Here is a 17,777-nt window from a genome sequence, read left to right as displayed (position 1 = left end):
ACAGATGAATGGGTATAATATTCAAACTTTTAAAAATGATGTAGGTAACATCACCCTATAGGCTTAAGACAACACAAAAATTGTTGAGGGGATACTGCCACATAGCAAAGGGGTAGTAACAATATCCCAATTAATTTCAAAGCAAGTACCAATTTTTTTTTTAATTTTTTAAAAATCCAATTCAGCTATAAGATGCATAAATAAATCTACCTCTGGTCAAGAGAGGTGATTCACACTCATGCTCTACTCAATGGCTGTCATGGAGAGATTCTGGTTTGGCATGGCCCCCTGAATGTTGGCGTGATTTATTCAGCTGCAAAGCATGTAGATGGTCAACATGGGAAGATGGAGGGAACATCTATGTCCCACGGTGCTTATTTAGCTGTTGTCACATAAATGAGAAATGCTCTACAAACGTGTGTCTGATCAAGACAACTCAGAATACAGACAGCTTATTCTTAAAATTTCAACAGAAATTAAAAGTTCTTTTCTATCCCTTTTATTTCACTGTGTAGAAATAAGCTTTTATAAAAAAATTTTTTTGTACAAAACTTCATTTACTAGTATCTGCAGAGAAATACTGAGTTGATTTCAGCTACCTATGATTAATTACTCAATTGCTAGATATCCACAGACCCATGTGTCTTTTGTGTTGGCCACATCTTTTTTGTGCTTCTTTTAAGACTTTCTGCTTAGTCCAGTGGGTGGCCCATAATAGATATTTAATAAAATGTTTTGAAGGTTTTTGCTTTTTGGTTTTGTTGTTGTTGTTGTTGTTGTTTAGGGGGGGCGGGAGATACAGCACTGCTCTCAGCATATTAGGCATATAAAAACAGTAATGAGAAATTAACTCCAGACTATTCAGGACTTAAATGTGACACCCCAGTTAGAGAATCTTACATTTAGAAAATACATAGAATCTTTTATCTACTTTTTTTTTTTTTTCCCAAAAGAAGATATATTTAAGTGTCAGGTAATCATCTAAAATCCTATTAGACTATTCTTTCTCTTTCTGCTCTTCGGACAAAGTACTATTTGAGCTTAAAAAAATAAGGCATAACGTCAATGAGCAAACTGTTTCGTTTCAATCAGTAGTGTTGGTCATGCCTTCCAGCTTTCCATTGTGCACTCATATTCTAGTCCAAGAGTTAATCTGGGGGCTGGCACAGATTTCTCCACTTTAAAGCTAACTCACTGGTGTCCCTTTAATGTCTCTACTGGAAGTACACCCTAAATAATTACCCCGCTGGTATGGAGCAACTCTGAAGGCATGTCCAGAACAGAGCTTTCCATTGCATTGCTTTAATTGAGTGCTGTTCTTCTTCGTTTCCACTTTTCTTTAAATTAGCAAGTAAGACTGGGAATCCTCCAGACTCAGCTCAGTCTGTATTTTCTAATTAGATGATTGGAAAACTTTAATTAATAAGATGACCCCGGCATAAAAATCAGGTCATACTGTTAAGCACTTATAGCTTACAAATTTTAGCAAGCGCTGACTTTTTTGCAAATCAGCCAACTTTGTTAGTTCTCAACAATCCTTTAATTAGGCTAGACAGGAAGTAGCATGCACTAATGTGTGTCCTGGCTGAATTCCAGTGGGGATAATTGCAATCCGCCTACCTATACTTGCACTGGTTCCATCCAAATACAGTAGTCTTCTCCATTCTCTGTCTCTGCACTGAGCTTCATGAAGGTTCCTGCTTTTCACTCCATGCCCTGAGGACATCCAGTTAACAAGACCTGCTGAAAACCTAGCACATCCAGAAGAACAATGTGCTAAGAAGAGCAGAGTGTATTCTAAGAAAACCCACTTCCCTCTTCTTCCATACATCCACCACACCTAAGTCAATTCCACTGAACAGTATCATTTTTATTCTCCCCTTTGCTCCCACCATGTACCCACTGCACTCATTACACACACGCACACACACACACACACGCCACACACCTAAACTTTCAGAGGACCCAGTTACATCTTTAGAAGCTTGCACATAAGAGCAATTGAGAAAGCATCATATGCATCTTGGTTCTAAGTTTATTAAGGTGTTCGTGTTGGTTTTATTCTTGCCTCTATTACTGCTATCTTGTCCTGTACCGTATTAAAGAAAAACTGCATGAGATGACATATTAATTTAGCTCTCTACAAATATGAAGATGGAAAAGTACCTTCTAGTCTGGATCTCCCAGAAAAAGCCAATTTTCTAAATGCAAGATTTAATCACAAAATCTTCAAGCTAAAAGGACCTTCAAGAAGTCATGTAATTTACTCTCCTACCCCCAGGCATGCAAATCAGAGTCCACCAAAAGACTGAGGTACCAAAAGAAATCAACTTGGGCCAAGAGGAATTATATAGTCTAAGATAGGATAATTTAAAAGATTAATCTCTGCTGTCTTCCCATACTTTTTTAAGCAATAACTGGGCCTTCTAGTGAATCAGGATATCAAATATTAAAATGCTGTTGAATATTCTTGGGTTTGGGGGAATCACCTAAGGAATATTAATAGCTTAAGTATTTTTTTTTTAATTTAAGTTCCTGAACGGCACGGGTTATAATTTATGTGGGTGTGTCTGTGCATTTCCATAAGAGTGAGGGAACGTTTCCAAATTCTTTAGAGCCTTAAAAAAGGTTTACTTTTTAATTTACAGTCATAGTAACTCTTACCCGAATCTTTTATTAAATTAAAAACTTACAATCTGACCCAAAATTTCATGTCTCGCTCTTCATATAAACGATTACATGTCTATCTCTTCATTAATACGTATTCTGTACCTGAAATCTTTCTTAATTAAGACATTTTGTGAAGAACTATATACTACGTGCATATTTTAGCAGGCTATCAGAGTTGGGAGAGGACAAATGCAAAGTGTCAAATATTCATGGACAGTCCTTACAGGCACCAAAGAAAAGATGACATTCACTGGCTCTTAGATAACATCCACCTGGTACAAACTGAAAGGAGCAAGACAGCCAAGAAGGCAAAGGCTTGGCTGAGCACATAATTGACCATAAAAAGCAGCTTTCAAATGAATCTATAATCGACACTGCCTCACCAGTTGCTATTCCCACAAATGCTAACTCAGTGTATATCTCTACCTAGCTCCCGGTTCCTACTGTATGTCTCCCAGTCCCTAACACACATCTCAACCTACCTCCCAATCTCCTTTATCTCTCCTCTTGCTTCTCTGCATGCCTCCAAAGCTGCTCACCCACTGGCCTGCTCTCATGTGATACCTACTTAGAAACAAGAAAAATCATCTAGAAAGTTTCCAAAGTGTCTAGATGAATAGGCTGCTTCCCTGAGGGTCAAGGGGCTGGGGAAGGGAGTGCTGGTGTTGACTTTTAATAGAGCCCCCAGTGACTGTGACCCACGGCCATGGTGCACAGGGCAAGACCAACACAGGTATACAATGGCCAAGCTCAAAGCTTCTCTTCCCTTCACCCATATTTCCACTGTTCTCTGGACAATTCCAAATTCCATCAGTATGAAGAAAACCTGCTGTTATTGTTAAGTGTGCTTTCTAGGGCTTTGCTCTAGCTCAGTGGATCTCAGCAAGAGGGCTATTTTGTAATTTGGCACCATCTAAAGACATTTTTGGTTGTCACAACCTGGAGTATGCAACTGGCATCCAATGTGTAGAGACCAGGGATGCTGCTAAACGTCATGCGATGCACAGGACAGCCCCACATGACAAAGAAGTATCCAGTCCCAAATGACAATACTGCTGAAGCTGAGACAGTACCTTACCTGAGACCTACTGTTCCCTTCCTTCATCTTTCCACTCACATACTCTTTAAACATTTCCATTCCTCCTAATTCTTCCTCCTGACCCCCACTCACCATCCTTCTTTTCCAGCTCCAATTGCCAGATCAAACCATACTCTCCCCAAATTCTCACAATTACCTCCAATCCCTGCAACGCTCTTGTTCTTTCCTGACTGTGTTCCTCTCCGTCCCTAACTGTTGACCATCTTTAATAAAGCCAAAATGTACAGTGATGGTTCTTCTCACAGCTGGGCCTCATGGTCTCTCTTCTTTCTCAGCAACTAGACCCTCCACCAACTTGGTGGCCAATCAAGGGGCTCCGCATGTCCCAGGCAGCGCTCCTCTCCAAGACCTAAACTCCTCTGTGTATTGTCTCACCATACCACTAACTAACACAACCACCTTTCCTGTCATCCCCCTTCTGCTGAACTCGCCTCCTATCCTCGAACATCTGCATGGTGCTCTAGTTACCTAACTGCCCCTTTCATTCTGGCACCCTATTCATGGCCACCAGTCCTACATTTTATTTCAAGACAACCAAAGCCTCAGTTTTGTTCAATCAAAGACCAAGGAAACTTCCACTTTCTGCTTTTCCATTCCAGCTCTTAGAAAGTTGGGGAATGATGGAAAAGTAATGGGCTCCCCTACAAATGCATGCGACCCACTTTCAAATAAGGCCTCTGATGAAATTTAGCACTTATTTAATTAATTTATCGCTGCTTTCTCTCACATTCCCCACAGAGCTTGCTCCAAACCTCAGGCTTTCACCCTCATGTCATGTTGCTTCTTATTCTACTATGAGGAATGGTGTCATTCACCTGGAAAGTTGACATCTGTAGAAATGCATATCCTATAAAGTTTAAACTCCCTCCAAAGGTGCTCTAGTCCATCTGCAAACTGCAGCCCTACCCATTTCATTCTGTTTCACCCCCCAACTCTTCCTACTTGCCAGTAAACTTGACTCTTCATTGTCCCCCACACACACTCTTTCATTCTCACCTTTGTTCTTCATTTATTTATTTTATTTATTTATTTATTTATTTTTTTTAGTGAGCTCTGTGTGGGGCCAATGCAGGGCTGGAACTCATGACCCTGAGATCAAGAGTTGCATGCCCAAACAACTGAGCCAGTCAGGCACCCCCTACCATTTCTTCCTTCTGGGATTCTCCTTTCTCCAGTTTTTAGTTGTATAAGTCCACCTATCATATACCAGCATGATGAGCCTAGGAAGACATAAGTGATTACCTCCCCCAAGTCCCCTTATTACTTCACTCTTACTTTTCTTACAGTTCTTATTATTCCGTATCATTCTGTAGGTATCCAAGCATATTACTTAACCTCCTAGATAAAGGCCTAGTTTGCTTACACTATCCAACTCAACTCTGCATCTTTTACCTTCCATAACACTCACACAAAGGCACTCACAAAGAGCCTATATTATCTTTACAATATATTTTAAATAATGCATGTCAAATATATTTATAGAATCTCTTAAAATGTCTTGCAAATTCAAAGTAACTGAATTAAATCTGTCAATAAATAGAATATCTTGATGAAATGTTAGACGAAAAAAAAAAGAAACGGAAAAATTTATCAGCAGGTTTCACCCCAATTTCATGTATCGGGTTGAGACATTTGTGAACCCCCACAAATTATATGGGTATTTTTCTGATGAGAAAGTTCGTAACTTTTAGCAGATTCTCAAAAGAGCCCATCAGGCATTTAAAAAAAAAAAAAAAAGTCAAAAAGTACTGCTCTGGAGATGTGAACTATAAAGACAGGATTCACTTCATTATTTACATTCTGACCTAAGAGAGCCTTTAAATAATGTTCTATCAATCACGGTAAGTAAAGCTAGATAATACAAATTTGAAAGATATGAATTCACAGTTTTCAAAGATGGCCCAGTTTACATCAACATTTACTTTTCACCAACACTGATCTTATTTATGGTAGCTTGAAATGTGATCTTCGGTTCATGACAGAGAACAGCAGAGCATTTTTAAGTGCTACCACATTAAGCAAGTACTATGGCTTTGTGAATAAATAAATAAGGATCATGTTGCAACCTAAACTGATCTTCATTTATTACAAACACTAAATATTAGATCAACCCATGACAGAAACACAGCTTGACGTTCCTTTCAGCTAGACCATACCCTAACTGCCAAAAGGACAGAAACATACACTTAAGTTACTCAGCACATGTCAGTATGCTATTCATGGGTAGACATTTCATAAATCCTTCTTGATGAAGCTGATTTAGTAGTTACTTCATTTCCTCCCACTGTTCATTCATTTATTTTGAAACATTAACTGGAACACAGCAGTGCAGGCTAGTAATCAACTCTAGGTTGATTCCTGGAGTTGCACTGGGTCTTCTTCTCCCAAGACCCAAGGGCAGGGCCCCAGGCATAGGTGGTTCTCCACCTCGGACAATCTGACAATCATGGGTCCAACTACTGCTGCACTCAAACTACATCAGAAAGACTTTCAGGGAGATGTATTTTTGTAAAAGAAAGCTATTTTTATGTCACAGAATTAACTTTTCAGCCAAAAAGTTAACGCCCCTCCTGTAAACTGGGATCACTGCCTCTGACTCAACAATTTTGCTAATACTCTCATCCATGTATTACTATTAAAGTTCAACATGTGACATTTTTATTCACATTATGAAAGATTAAATTTTAAAATAAGCCTATATTCAACAGAACTATTTTGCATGTCAAGTCTGCCTTACTGGTATACAAATCTCAAAAAAAAATACATTGGGTTTAATTTCTCCCTACTTATAGGAAAAGCTAACATTTCAGGCTGCTGTGATACTTAATATAACCCTGGAGTCAAAGTGAGTGCAATCACGTAGCAATCATCACTATCTCATTCCTGTGAAAAGAAAGTGAAAACCAACAGGTTTCCCTTAAGAATTAAAGTAAGAGAGGCATATAATTAAAGGTCACTAAACACTGTTATTACAAGATTTACATTTACTAAACGTAAATTGAACTTATGCCACTTGCCTGGTTTCTAGGACAGCTTTTTTTGAACAGCAACAAATCTACACCAAGACAGTCTATAAAATGGTAAAATGGGAGAGCAGTGTCCCCTATAAGAGCCTGTGGAATTTCCCAAGAACATTATAGATAAAACCAGAAATATGTTCCCGAGAAAACTCATTAGTGAATTCGCAGTCATCTTCACAGGCTTTAAAAATGCATATATCATTTTAAGTAGAGAAGTATTACTTGCCTTTTAACTGCTAGACATTCAGGATCCAGCCACCTCTCCCCTACATCTCTCTACTTCCCCAGCCCCATCCTTTAGAAGAAAGAAGAAAACTTTCAATACCAAGCCAAAAGAAAAGTAAAACTCAGGTTCATAAATGCTATTGAAGAGCCATAATTTAACTAATATCCTCTGACTGAATAAAATGGAGCTACATTTTATGAAAGATGGGCAAAAATTAAACTTCATTAATCCTTTATTGATAAGGGTAAGAAATACATAACCCTAGACACAGCTCCAATATTGTAGAGAATCACCAAGTTTGAGCAAGCTTTATTTTTTAAAATCCTCTTATTTACTTAAGTAATATCTACACCCAATGCGGGACTCGAACTCACACCCTGAGATCAAGAGTCCTGTGCTGTTCCGACTGAGCCAGCCAGTTGGAACTGGCTTATTTAACTGTATTTAACGCCAAGCAAAGCTTTATTTAAAAAGGCAGAAGGGGGGTGGGGGGAATACCCAGAGCTCTTTATATACCACTTGTGCATTATCAAACCCACAGATGCTTCTAAAGTCTTCAAATATGTAGCTCACACTGCTCCCAATAACTGGCATTAAACACATCCCCAGATCCTGATCTCACCTCTGCAGCTCAGAGAAATCAAATGGAACAAATGGGCAGCGCCTGGATTCATCAACTCATATAGGTCAGCTATTCCCTAAATTTACAGATTGAGAAAGGTCAGGATCTGCGCATCCACAGGATGAATCATGACCCCCAGGAGCAAGCTGCCTCCCACCACCTGCAGGTGCCATAACAAAGGAAGTACTCAATGCCAAGGCAAGTCAACAGAGCCCTTCGCCAGGGGCCCATGAACACGGAAGCACGCAGGCTGTAATGGTCTCCATGGGGCCTGTAAAAGTCTTCCCCACGTTTTGTTTCCTAGTGACATCAGAGACTGTCCTTTACAAAAAAGAAAAATAATAATAATAATAATGATAATAATAATAATAATAGTCTAGGAGATCTGCCTTGTATATCCCCAGGCCTAGAAGCCCACATAGAGGAGTCTCATATGAATCCCCGACCACTGAACCTTGTAGACATAACACTGACCCATCTATCATCTGACTCATGGCTGTCAGTTAAAACATTTGAAACACCTCCTTATTCTGTTGTGCAGTTAGCATCACACATGCGTACAAAGACTTCTGTTAGCAGAAGAGATCTGATTCCTCCATTCCCATCTAAGACCCATTTGTTTCCAAAGAACACAACATTGTTAGGGCTTTTAAATGTGTTACTGTTTTAGAGTGTGTGCACTGATTAGGAAACAAAAGTCAGTACAAGAACTCCTTACCACCAGCCCTGCAAAGACAGACATTTAGGGGCCGATGCTGGAAAGGCAGGCTTGGTTTCAGATGTAGGATACAGGCCCTGCTCCTCACCCATGACTTTAAAAAAAAAATTCTTCCGCAGATGCCCTCCCTCAGGTGTTCTAAATTTCCAAATATCTTCGGAAGCCTATTGCAACATCCCTCCGTCTTTGTAACACCAGTAATGAGACCTGACTGAATTTCAAGGTTAAGGGGTGTGATTTTAGTGGCTGAGACATCATTTCACGAAACTCAAGGAAATACATGAAAAACTGGCCAAGCATGTGAAAACGAGGTCCCCTTCATTGATTTTAATTACGTGATGGTAATATTTGATATTCTTAGACATCTTTATGTATTGCTATTTGCTAAATAATTCTTTAGTAGCTTAAGAGTGTCTATATTGAATTTTCGGCCCTTCAATATTGTTTAGATAATAATTTAATATTATTAACTTTGGACGGCACCATTAGCCAAGAGTAATAATTCGCTAAAAAGTGTTACTGAGAATGCTGGTTCCATGGAAGATTAATAGGGGCTCTCAGGAAAAGAGGTCCTTGGTTGGCTGCAAGCACTTTTTAAGTATTTGTGGAGTTAAATGGAATTAAGCAGCAGTTTCTCTGGTGTAGGACTTCTAGGGGCCAGTAGGATGTATTGTGACCCTTCGGGGACAGGAGAGAGGCTGAAAAGCCTGTAGCATCCCACAACTTATTTAACCTCAGAGCTCCTGTACTACAGGGCATTTTGCAGAACTCGTGTCCATGGAACACAGCTTTAAAATACCAGTCCAGAAACGAACTAGGGGTGGTGGAAGGGGAGGTGGGTGGGGTTGGGGGTGACTGGGTGACGGGCACTGAGGGGGGGCACTTGATGGGATGAGCACTGAATGTTATTCTATATGTTGGCAAATTGAACCCCAACAAAAAATAAATTTATAAAAAAATAAAAAATAATGAAAAATTAAAAGAAATACCAGTCCAAAGAAGGACTGTACTGACTGATTTGTAAAATGCAATCCTTAATGAACACTTCAAGTAGGTGTATTAGACACCGAAGCATAACACTTGACCTATTTCACCTACCTGCACCCAGGGGTATCATCCTATGTACACAGTCCCCCAAAATGACAGGTGGGTGAAGAAAAAAACTGTTCCTACAAGAAATTAGTTGTTACAACTAAAGTCATTGTCCAAGTGATATACAAACAGCCCATACCCACCCCTCCTGTGACTGGATAAGCAGTTCTGGAAGATTAAACTATTCATACTTACAAAGGTTGTCTAGATATCACAAGTCTGGGAAGCTCCTTTCACATCCGGGAAGCTCTTCAATACATAAACTTTGAGCCCATTTTCTCCCCAGATGCTCCTAAGCATCTTGTAGGGGAAACGGATGAGGAATTATTTGCCTCTCTTTTTTAAGTGATGAAATGACAATCAGTCACTTAGTTGGGCAGACAGGGTGTAGAAAAATCTGCCCTCTGGCTTAGTTGAGTGCTTTCTCAACATAGCCCCACCTCTCCCTCTGTCCCCCACGGTTGTGCTTGGCAGTGAGAAGCTATTCCAGAAATTCATAGTGAGGGGCTAGGCTAGCAAAGAGAGACAGCTGAAGGAACCAATTCGGCTCCAGCATGACAGGCAGGGAGCGAACCCAGTAGAAGCACAGAATCACTTGCACATGGCCTGCGTCTCTATTTGCTGCAAAGACTCAAGTGCTGGAGAAAGACCTTCCATTCCCCTTATTTAAACTTCTGAATAAGACTAAGCTAAAGTCCTAAATAGACACAGTTGGTCCTGAAGGAGTTTGTGTTCGCATAAATAAAAGGCCAAAGGAAGAATGAGCTAATTTTCTACTTAGGTTGAAAATTTTCAAAAACAAGGTTCACGTATTCGGGTAACACCCTAACTGAAGACATATTCTTTGGGCCAGTGGTTCTCAAAGTGTGGTCCCTAACCAGCGGCATCCGTGCCCCCCCCTTTTGCTCAGTGGAAGAGCAAATTCCAGGTCCAGGACCTCGCTGAGACATACTGAATCAGAAGCCCTGGGGTCCGTTGATTTGTGTGGGGAGCACCCTGCAAGTGATTCCGATGCACCGTCAAGACCCAGAAGTGCTCTAGAATACTCAATGCACATTTCAAAAAACCTATTACTCGAAGTCATCCCCAACCACAATAATTTTAACTAATATTCTTAGCGATAACTCACCCTGATGGATTTAGGACTGGGACGTATTAAAAAAAAAAAAAAAACAAGAGGCAAATAATAACATCACGCTGCATAAGCAATTCATCAGAAATTGGCTTTAAAAAAATGGGAATTTGAGAAAAACAAATACATTCCGACTTCCCATAGAATCTTTCTAAAACATACATATCAAAGCATGCAAGCCCATCCCATGTGCTGATTTCTCAATAAGTGGCCAGACACAGATAGTAGCTGTGACACTCCTCCCCACCCTTCAGCAATGACAGAAACACAATGTCATTATGAGGGATCACCTCTCCAAGGGAGAACTGCAAGTGTGTTTTGCAATATTAATGCACACTTGAAATCTAGTGGGAACAGCGAGGCAAGCTGTGTAGGGAACAGTGTCTGCTTGTAGCGCACACCTCACCCACCAGCAGCCCCCCACTGTGGCACCCCTGGGTACCCCCAGGCCGGCCAGGTCTGGACAGAAGCCTGGCACCAACACCCCCCCACACCCCGAACCTGCTTAGTCTCGTGTTGATTTCTGGGCCCATGAGGAATCAGAAGGGAGATTTTGCCTTTGTGAGTCAAAGAAACATGAGCTACAACACTGTTTTATGACACATGGAAGGGATTCAGTGAAGCTCAGTCTGGCTTAGAGTGGGGCAGAGGGGGGGAGGGCAAGCTCTGTCACTCACTGAGAGAAGGACTTCAGAAAGTTGCTTAAACTTGCAGAGTCTCCACTTTCTCCCCTGTAAAGTGAGGATATTAGTATCTATCGCCCATCTCGTAGGATTATTGGAATCGGTGAAAAAACATGATTAGCATTTAGCCCAGAACAAGCTTCCAGTAAATACTGACAGCTCTCATCATTATAAGTATTTTACAAAGCTAGATGTCTAAAGCACAATAAATTATAAAAGCACAAAATTTGTTTCTAAGTACAGACCAGAGTCAGTTTATTGTAACTTTTCAAGTAAAGTTTCTACAAGGATCAAAGTTAGCATGTGATCCGTGATTAATTCAAAAGGTAAAAATTATCAGAAGTCACCTTATTTCCATTCTGGGTGGAAAAAAAAAAAAAAGAAAGAAAGTCTATAGATTCCATCAGACTTACTGTTAGAAATATTTTTATTCATTAGACCCAGGGCCTGTTTTTTAAGCCTAAAAAGAAAAGCACTGCATTCAGGAAGATGAAGCAAGTAATTCCTTTAAATAGTAAGAACTTGCAAATTTAAATATACCTCAAATGGTAAAAAGAAAAGAAACCCAGTTTATAAATTTCATTTTCCACCTTAACATGTAGAAAGGAAAAAAAAACATAATTTTACCTTATTTCTTTCCAATGTTTAAATATCCTTCATTTTCTTGGATTTGGTAGGAACAAAAGTTTCATACACTTTTGTTTTCATTCCATATGTAGAAATTATCTAAGTGTTAACACAAGATTTGTTTCTATCCTTCTTAGAGGGGCAAAAGGAACCTTAGATGTATTGTATCTTAATAGACCATGTATTTTATTATTTTGAAAATAAACAATAATCAAGTTTCTCTGGGGGGAAATGATGGCTAAAATTGGAAGAGTTCATGTAATCAGTGAAAAAATGGGCTAGAAAGGAAATAGAAATGTTTCTCATGCGTATGTTTGATTCCTGACAGTTGAGTGTGGTAAATCCTGGAAACAGAAAATTATCCATTATTAGCGATACTCGTTTCAAAACTACTTTTTGGAAAAATTACACTGAGCTGCTTGAAATTCCACCAAATAACATAACTGAAGTATATCCTTTGAAATTTTGGCCATTAGTTATATGTATACAAATATATACAATGCAACTGATGCCATAATTCTAATATTTTTATTTCCAGTATAAATCTAGGAGGGTTAAAATGTGCCTCTGTCTCAGATTTTATTTTTCTCAAGCCAGAATGCACAAAAAAAGCACCAGAACCAGAAATAAAGACTGATTTCAAGGGAGTCCCTGGCTGCCATTCTAAAATTCTTGATTGGGCAAGGAGAGAATTTGACCCCAAAATAAAGCAGGATCACAGGGAAAAGGAAGTGGCAATGCCTATTCACATTTCTGGGCCACTGCCCACTAATGGGACCCATGCCAGAAAGGAGTCTGGCATTTTGCACACGGCATGCTGCCCATCCAAGCCTCTACTGGAGAAAAGCAGGGGAAAAGCTCTGCACAGATTGGTTCTTTGAAACTTTGGGTATATGGAAAAAAAAAAAAAAGGAGCTGTGCCACTTGGCTCGTGAACCAAGAAAGAGAGCTGGACAGGGGAAGGAGTTTCTGTATCTTCCTTGGTAAATGTTTAGAGCAGAGCAGTACTGAATTTACAATGAAAGGACAGGTCTAAAAAAATGTGTACACACACCCACAAGACAACGTTGGGATGCAAAAGGAGAAAACATTTGAAAAGAAGAAAGTTATTTTACAACTTAGCACACCCAGCATACTTTTGCACCGTAAGCCTCTGAAATACCATGTGAAAATTGTTAGTCTTCTCCATGAGTTAGACTGGGTCATGATCACAAGATTTTACTATCAGTGGCATAGGAAACTAAAATTTTAAATTGTCTGGGCAGGGAGGTTTTGTGGCAGATAGATTTCTAAACTTCTGAAGGACTTTCAAACATGTCAAAAGGAAAATCGTAAGATTCCACGGGCAGTTTTCAAGTCACTTCACATCATGCTTTAATTACAAAAAAAAAAAAAAAAAAAAAAAGTCATGATACTTCATGTAACTATGAACACTGTACAAACATCACAGACATCACTGAAATACTCCATAATTATAACAAGATTGCTTTTATTTAGTCCATCTACACACTCATGGCTTTCTTTTCTAAAAAATGTGTCCCTCTGAAAATGCTTAGTAACTACCTGTGCAGTAGAAGGTAACTGGTCATTCTTGAGTAAGTTTCAAATGTGCTTTTTCGTGGGAACTAACACAATCCTTAGTTGCTCCTGCTCCAAGTGAGCAATATTTCAGAAAGCACATGGTAGGAATGGCACCTTCAAGCATTACTCTGGACATAAATCTCTACTTTCAAAAGTTTATGGCACATACACTATGTTCCATAGAAGAATCTGAGGCACACAAAAAGGGGGGGGGGGCATGTTTAATTTTCTTACTTGAAAACAAAGCCTTCTTTTCAAACCAAAATAAGTTATGTTTTTTCCACAGTATATCTAAGTGATTTTTACTGAGAATTATCTGAGTGATTTTTGCAATATTCAAATAAAGTACTGAGTCAACCAAACACTGAAGAACAAAAAGCAAAAATAATAAAGTAAAACAACAGAGATGTCATCTCAAGCTGCTGAGTTGTAAATAAGAAGCTAGATTGGTCTTGTCCTGTGCCACTATATTCAACACTGCACATGCAGTGATGAGTTTTGTTACTATCTGAAATCTTCAGGTCCTGAGCATTAGGGACAGCAATGATAAAAAGAAAATTACCTTCTTGAGATTAAGAGCTTAAACTTTGGATCGTGCACATATAACAAATCTGTTCCCAGAGATCACACCCCTTTTTCATAACAATCATCCTAAAATCTGAAGTTGGAATAACCATACATCTCAAAGATTTTAATTTATGATATACAGCAGCAGATACTTTTTCATAAGATGGAAGTTTTGTATTGGGTCTCTTTGGTATGAAATTCTGAATTCCTGTCTCATAAACTGACTTTTAAAAGAATGTATGTTTATCCACACTTGTAATCTGCCAAATGTTAAACTAAACGCACATTTAATATAATTAAAGCACATTTAATATAATTAAAGGCAAAGATGTCAAATCCTGACAGGTAAATTTTTCTGGAGCGTTTGTCTCTGTCCCTCACCTGTTAAAAGATCACACACTGCGTCTGCTCTGATAATAACCTGATGAATGAGGTTCTCATCGCCACTGTACCAACAGCTACCCCATCCTCCACAAAGGTCAGCTGCAAGCTGGCCTAAACATAACTATTCCTTTAAGTCTAATTAACACAGAGATACTCTACTTACGGAATTGGAAATAAATGTTTCCAGAAACTTCAAGTTACTTAATAAAGGAATTTTACAAAGTTGCTGTCCTAGCCTACCTCTGGCTTCCATTCATTTTAATAGATCTAAGATTTATCAGTACAACATGCCCAAACGTCACAAAAACACACACTGAACACTCCAGAAGTAAACAAAAGTGGGTGAACCTCTGTGTCAATCAACAGTACCTGAGCCATAAGTTACTCTGGAAACACCCCTACGTATAAAAACCACTTCTACTCATAATAGCTGATAGATACAAAAAGTTTCTAAAGATCTATCAAGAGCAAAGGAAAACATATTCATCCCCCTATTTTATGTGTCTGTGTGCAGTGCTCTGCAATTATTAGTTTGCAAAGGAATTATTTTATTAAAATTAAATACTCTACTTCTAAGACGTAACAATTTCAGATCTCTGAGGTCCTTTAAATGTGATCATTTAGCCTTATCAAAGCAATGAATGTTCCTCGTCCTTTGTTTTTTGTTCTGCATCTGCATTAGCATGGCTGCTAATTATATTAGCCTGGTGGCACATAAAGTCGGAGTGGGAAAAAAAATTACATGATTGTTATAGAACGTCCTTAAGATTCAAATGGAGACTTGCTTAGGCTGAACATTCCTGTATCACAACTGCCTCTGTTTTGTTAGAGAACTTCGCTTTGATTCAGAATTTCTGTTCCATAAGGGATGGAGCACTTCTCCCATACACACCATCGCATATGTGCACACACATGAACAAAACACACACAGAGAAATCTTGAGCCTTATCGTGCCACTTTGTATATTTAGCTTATTTGTATACTTAGGTTTCTCCAAAATTTCTAAGTTCTTGAGAAGTTTGCGTTCATCACACAAAATGCCACATAGATCTAATGCCTACACAACCGCCACCATAAAGCCCTACTGCGCTAAATGACTTAAAGTTAAATCACATTTTAAAATTTTCAAACTGAAAATAGCATGAGAATAGTTACCCACCCACTCATTCTCACAGTTTTATGCTTTTACACAGTGAATCAGCAAATGTGTTCTTTTCTGAATCATATATGAACATAGGAATGTTTAAAAAAAAAAAACACTTATACAATTGGGCTTACTTGGCCTAACCACTGGTTTAACAAAGTAAACTCTCCCATTGTTCGGGTTAGCTTTCTCGTTAGCAGTCAAAGTCCTTTACTGCACAACTTAAGCATGTAGCAAAAAAGAAACTGCTTTACACATCACTGCAATAATATTACATTCTTAAAACTGTATTTACAGTTCCACCTTCTTTTTCTTACAACCAAGTGGCAAGGTGGGAAAGCCTAAGTAATTCACAGATCCACCTAGGCTTCTTGAGATAACTTTCCTGGGGAAGAAAAACACCCCAAGACAATAGGCAACCAAAAAGCACGGGCTTCAGCCAAATAGTAAGCAAAACAACAACAACAACAAACACTCTTGGGGATCAAGACAACTGATGAACAATGAGGACCACGTAAGGAATTCTTCTATCAGTTTCAACAGCAAATCCTTGCTCTTCTGAACACTTTCCTGGTGGGGGTCTCGGCAATCCCCTTCGGTCTGGGGGTCCTTTCAGGCTTTATGAAACAATTGTTGGAAACAGGGGCGGGTGGCTTTGCAGATTTATTCATACTCTCCAAGGAACGCTATTTGCCAGCAGGAGGGAGCAAGCACTCCCTAACCTCAAATTAACCGCTTGGAGTGGTACATGTCTCCCCTCTGAACTACCCCCCAGCCTCTCCAATTGCCCTTAGAGCATTTAAATTCAGAGACCTGACGTGTTCCATTACTGGCTCCTTGCCTCTTTGCAAACACACAGCATTCCTCAAAAAGTGCATAGGGTTCTCCATCCTATAGGATCAGAGACAACGTTATCTATCTCAGGAGCAGTTACATACATCGTGGAGGAAGATACAACGCTTTCCTTTAGTTCAGTGTATTTGTGATTTTAAGGCCACCGGTTCGGTTCACGGCAGTGGCGTTACCGAGTCCGTCCGAGTTATTTCCCTTCAATCTACACACTTTTACAACTCAGCGTGGCCGCTGGGTCGGGCTGCTGTGGAGACACCACCTGCCCTGCGCAGTGGTCTGGCGAGGGCGTTAGATGGATAAGGGAATTATCTTCCTTGAAACATCACACATGGCAACGGAGGAAAAGGTACCGCCAGGGGGTTAGCCGGCGGGAGGAAAGTCAAAAATTCCGTCTCTTCCAACACCTGTGCAGTAGACCGTCTGCGGCAAGCACGCGGTTACAGGAGCAGGAATGCAGACCGTGCAGGCACGAGACACCCGAGCTCGGGAGATCCCAGACAAGTTTAACCCGCACCTGCCAAACTGTGTTGGGAGGAGCGGAAACGCGGGGGGGGGGGGGGGGGTCCCGCACCCCGCGCCCGTCCCCGCGGTCCTGGGCTGCACGGCCGCTACCTGTGTCACCTGCCCTCCTGTGTTTCCCCTCCCCGCGTGGCCGGCGGCGGAGCCTCCCGTGCAGGGCTCCCGGGGCCCGGGGGCGCGCCGCCCGAGGGGAGGACCCGAGTGTCACTTACCAGTTGCATGCCACAGATGAAGATGAGCGTGCACCTGCCGCTGCAATAACCCATGGTTTCCGAGACCCCTGCCGCCGCCGCACTGTCCCACGGCGGCCACCGTCGAGCCCCCACTGTATCCAATCAGATCGCGGGGAAGGGCAGGCGCACCTGCCGGGGGCTCGGGGGCTCCGGGCCGCCGCCGCCGCCGCCGCTGCCGCTGCTGCTGCCGCTGCTGCCCGCGTCCTGGGGGGGGACAGGCATTAGGACCTGCAGGCGCGGCGGCGGCGGCGGCGGCGGCAGCTCCTGCTCCAGCTCCAGCTCCGGCTCCAGCCGCGCCCGCCGCACCTCCGTCCGCCCGCTCGCTGCACGCGCCGCGCCGCGCCCGGGCCCGCAGGGGCAGCAGCCGCAGCCTCGGAGCGCCGCCGCGCCCACGGGCATCTGGCCGCCCAGGGGCGCCCCCGCCGCTCCCCGCGCCCGCTCGCCCCGCGCGCTCGGCGGCGGCTCCGGGGGCGGCAGGAGCGCGCGCCCCCTCCCCTCCCCCTCCCCGCCCCTCCCCCTCCTCCCGCCCCCGCCCCCGCCCCCGCCCCTCCCGCCGCTGCTCGGCGCCCGGGCTCCGCGCTCCCTCCCGCTGCGAGACGCCGGGGCCG

The 17,777-nt window shown here is 41.5% G+C and overlaps 1 protein-coding gene across 2 annotated transcripts in view; it reads right to left on the bottom strand.

The window, feature by feature from the left end:
• Positions 1-17,510, bottom strand: part of NKAIN2 (sodium/potassium transporting ATPase interacting 2) — a 951,703-nt gene extending 934,193 nt beyond the window's left edge. Inside the window, exon 1 of one of the 2 annotated variants that reach the window (XM_041746175.1) lies at positions 17,149-17,510. In XM_041746175.1, the coding sequence (XP_041602109.1) occupies positions 17,149-17,202 (54 nt within the window). In that variant the 5' untranslated portion in view covers positions 17,203-17,510. The remainder of the gene's footprint in view (positions 1-17,148) is intronic. The other variant, XM_041746177.1, reaches the window with a different exon arrangement.
• Positions 17,511-17,777: the final 267 nt, after the last annotated feature.

Source organism: Vulpes lagopus, chromosome 2 (genome assembly GCF_018345385.1).
Source record: "Vulpes lagopus strain Blue_001 chromosome 2, ASM1834538v1, whole genome shotgun sequence".
Lineage (NCBI taxonomy): Eukaryota > Metazoa > Chordata > Mammalia > Carnivora > Canidae > Vulpes > Vulpes lagopus.
The sequence above is the reverse complement of the archived record's forward strand: the minus strand, read 5'-3'. Positions and strand labels throughout refer to the sequence as shown.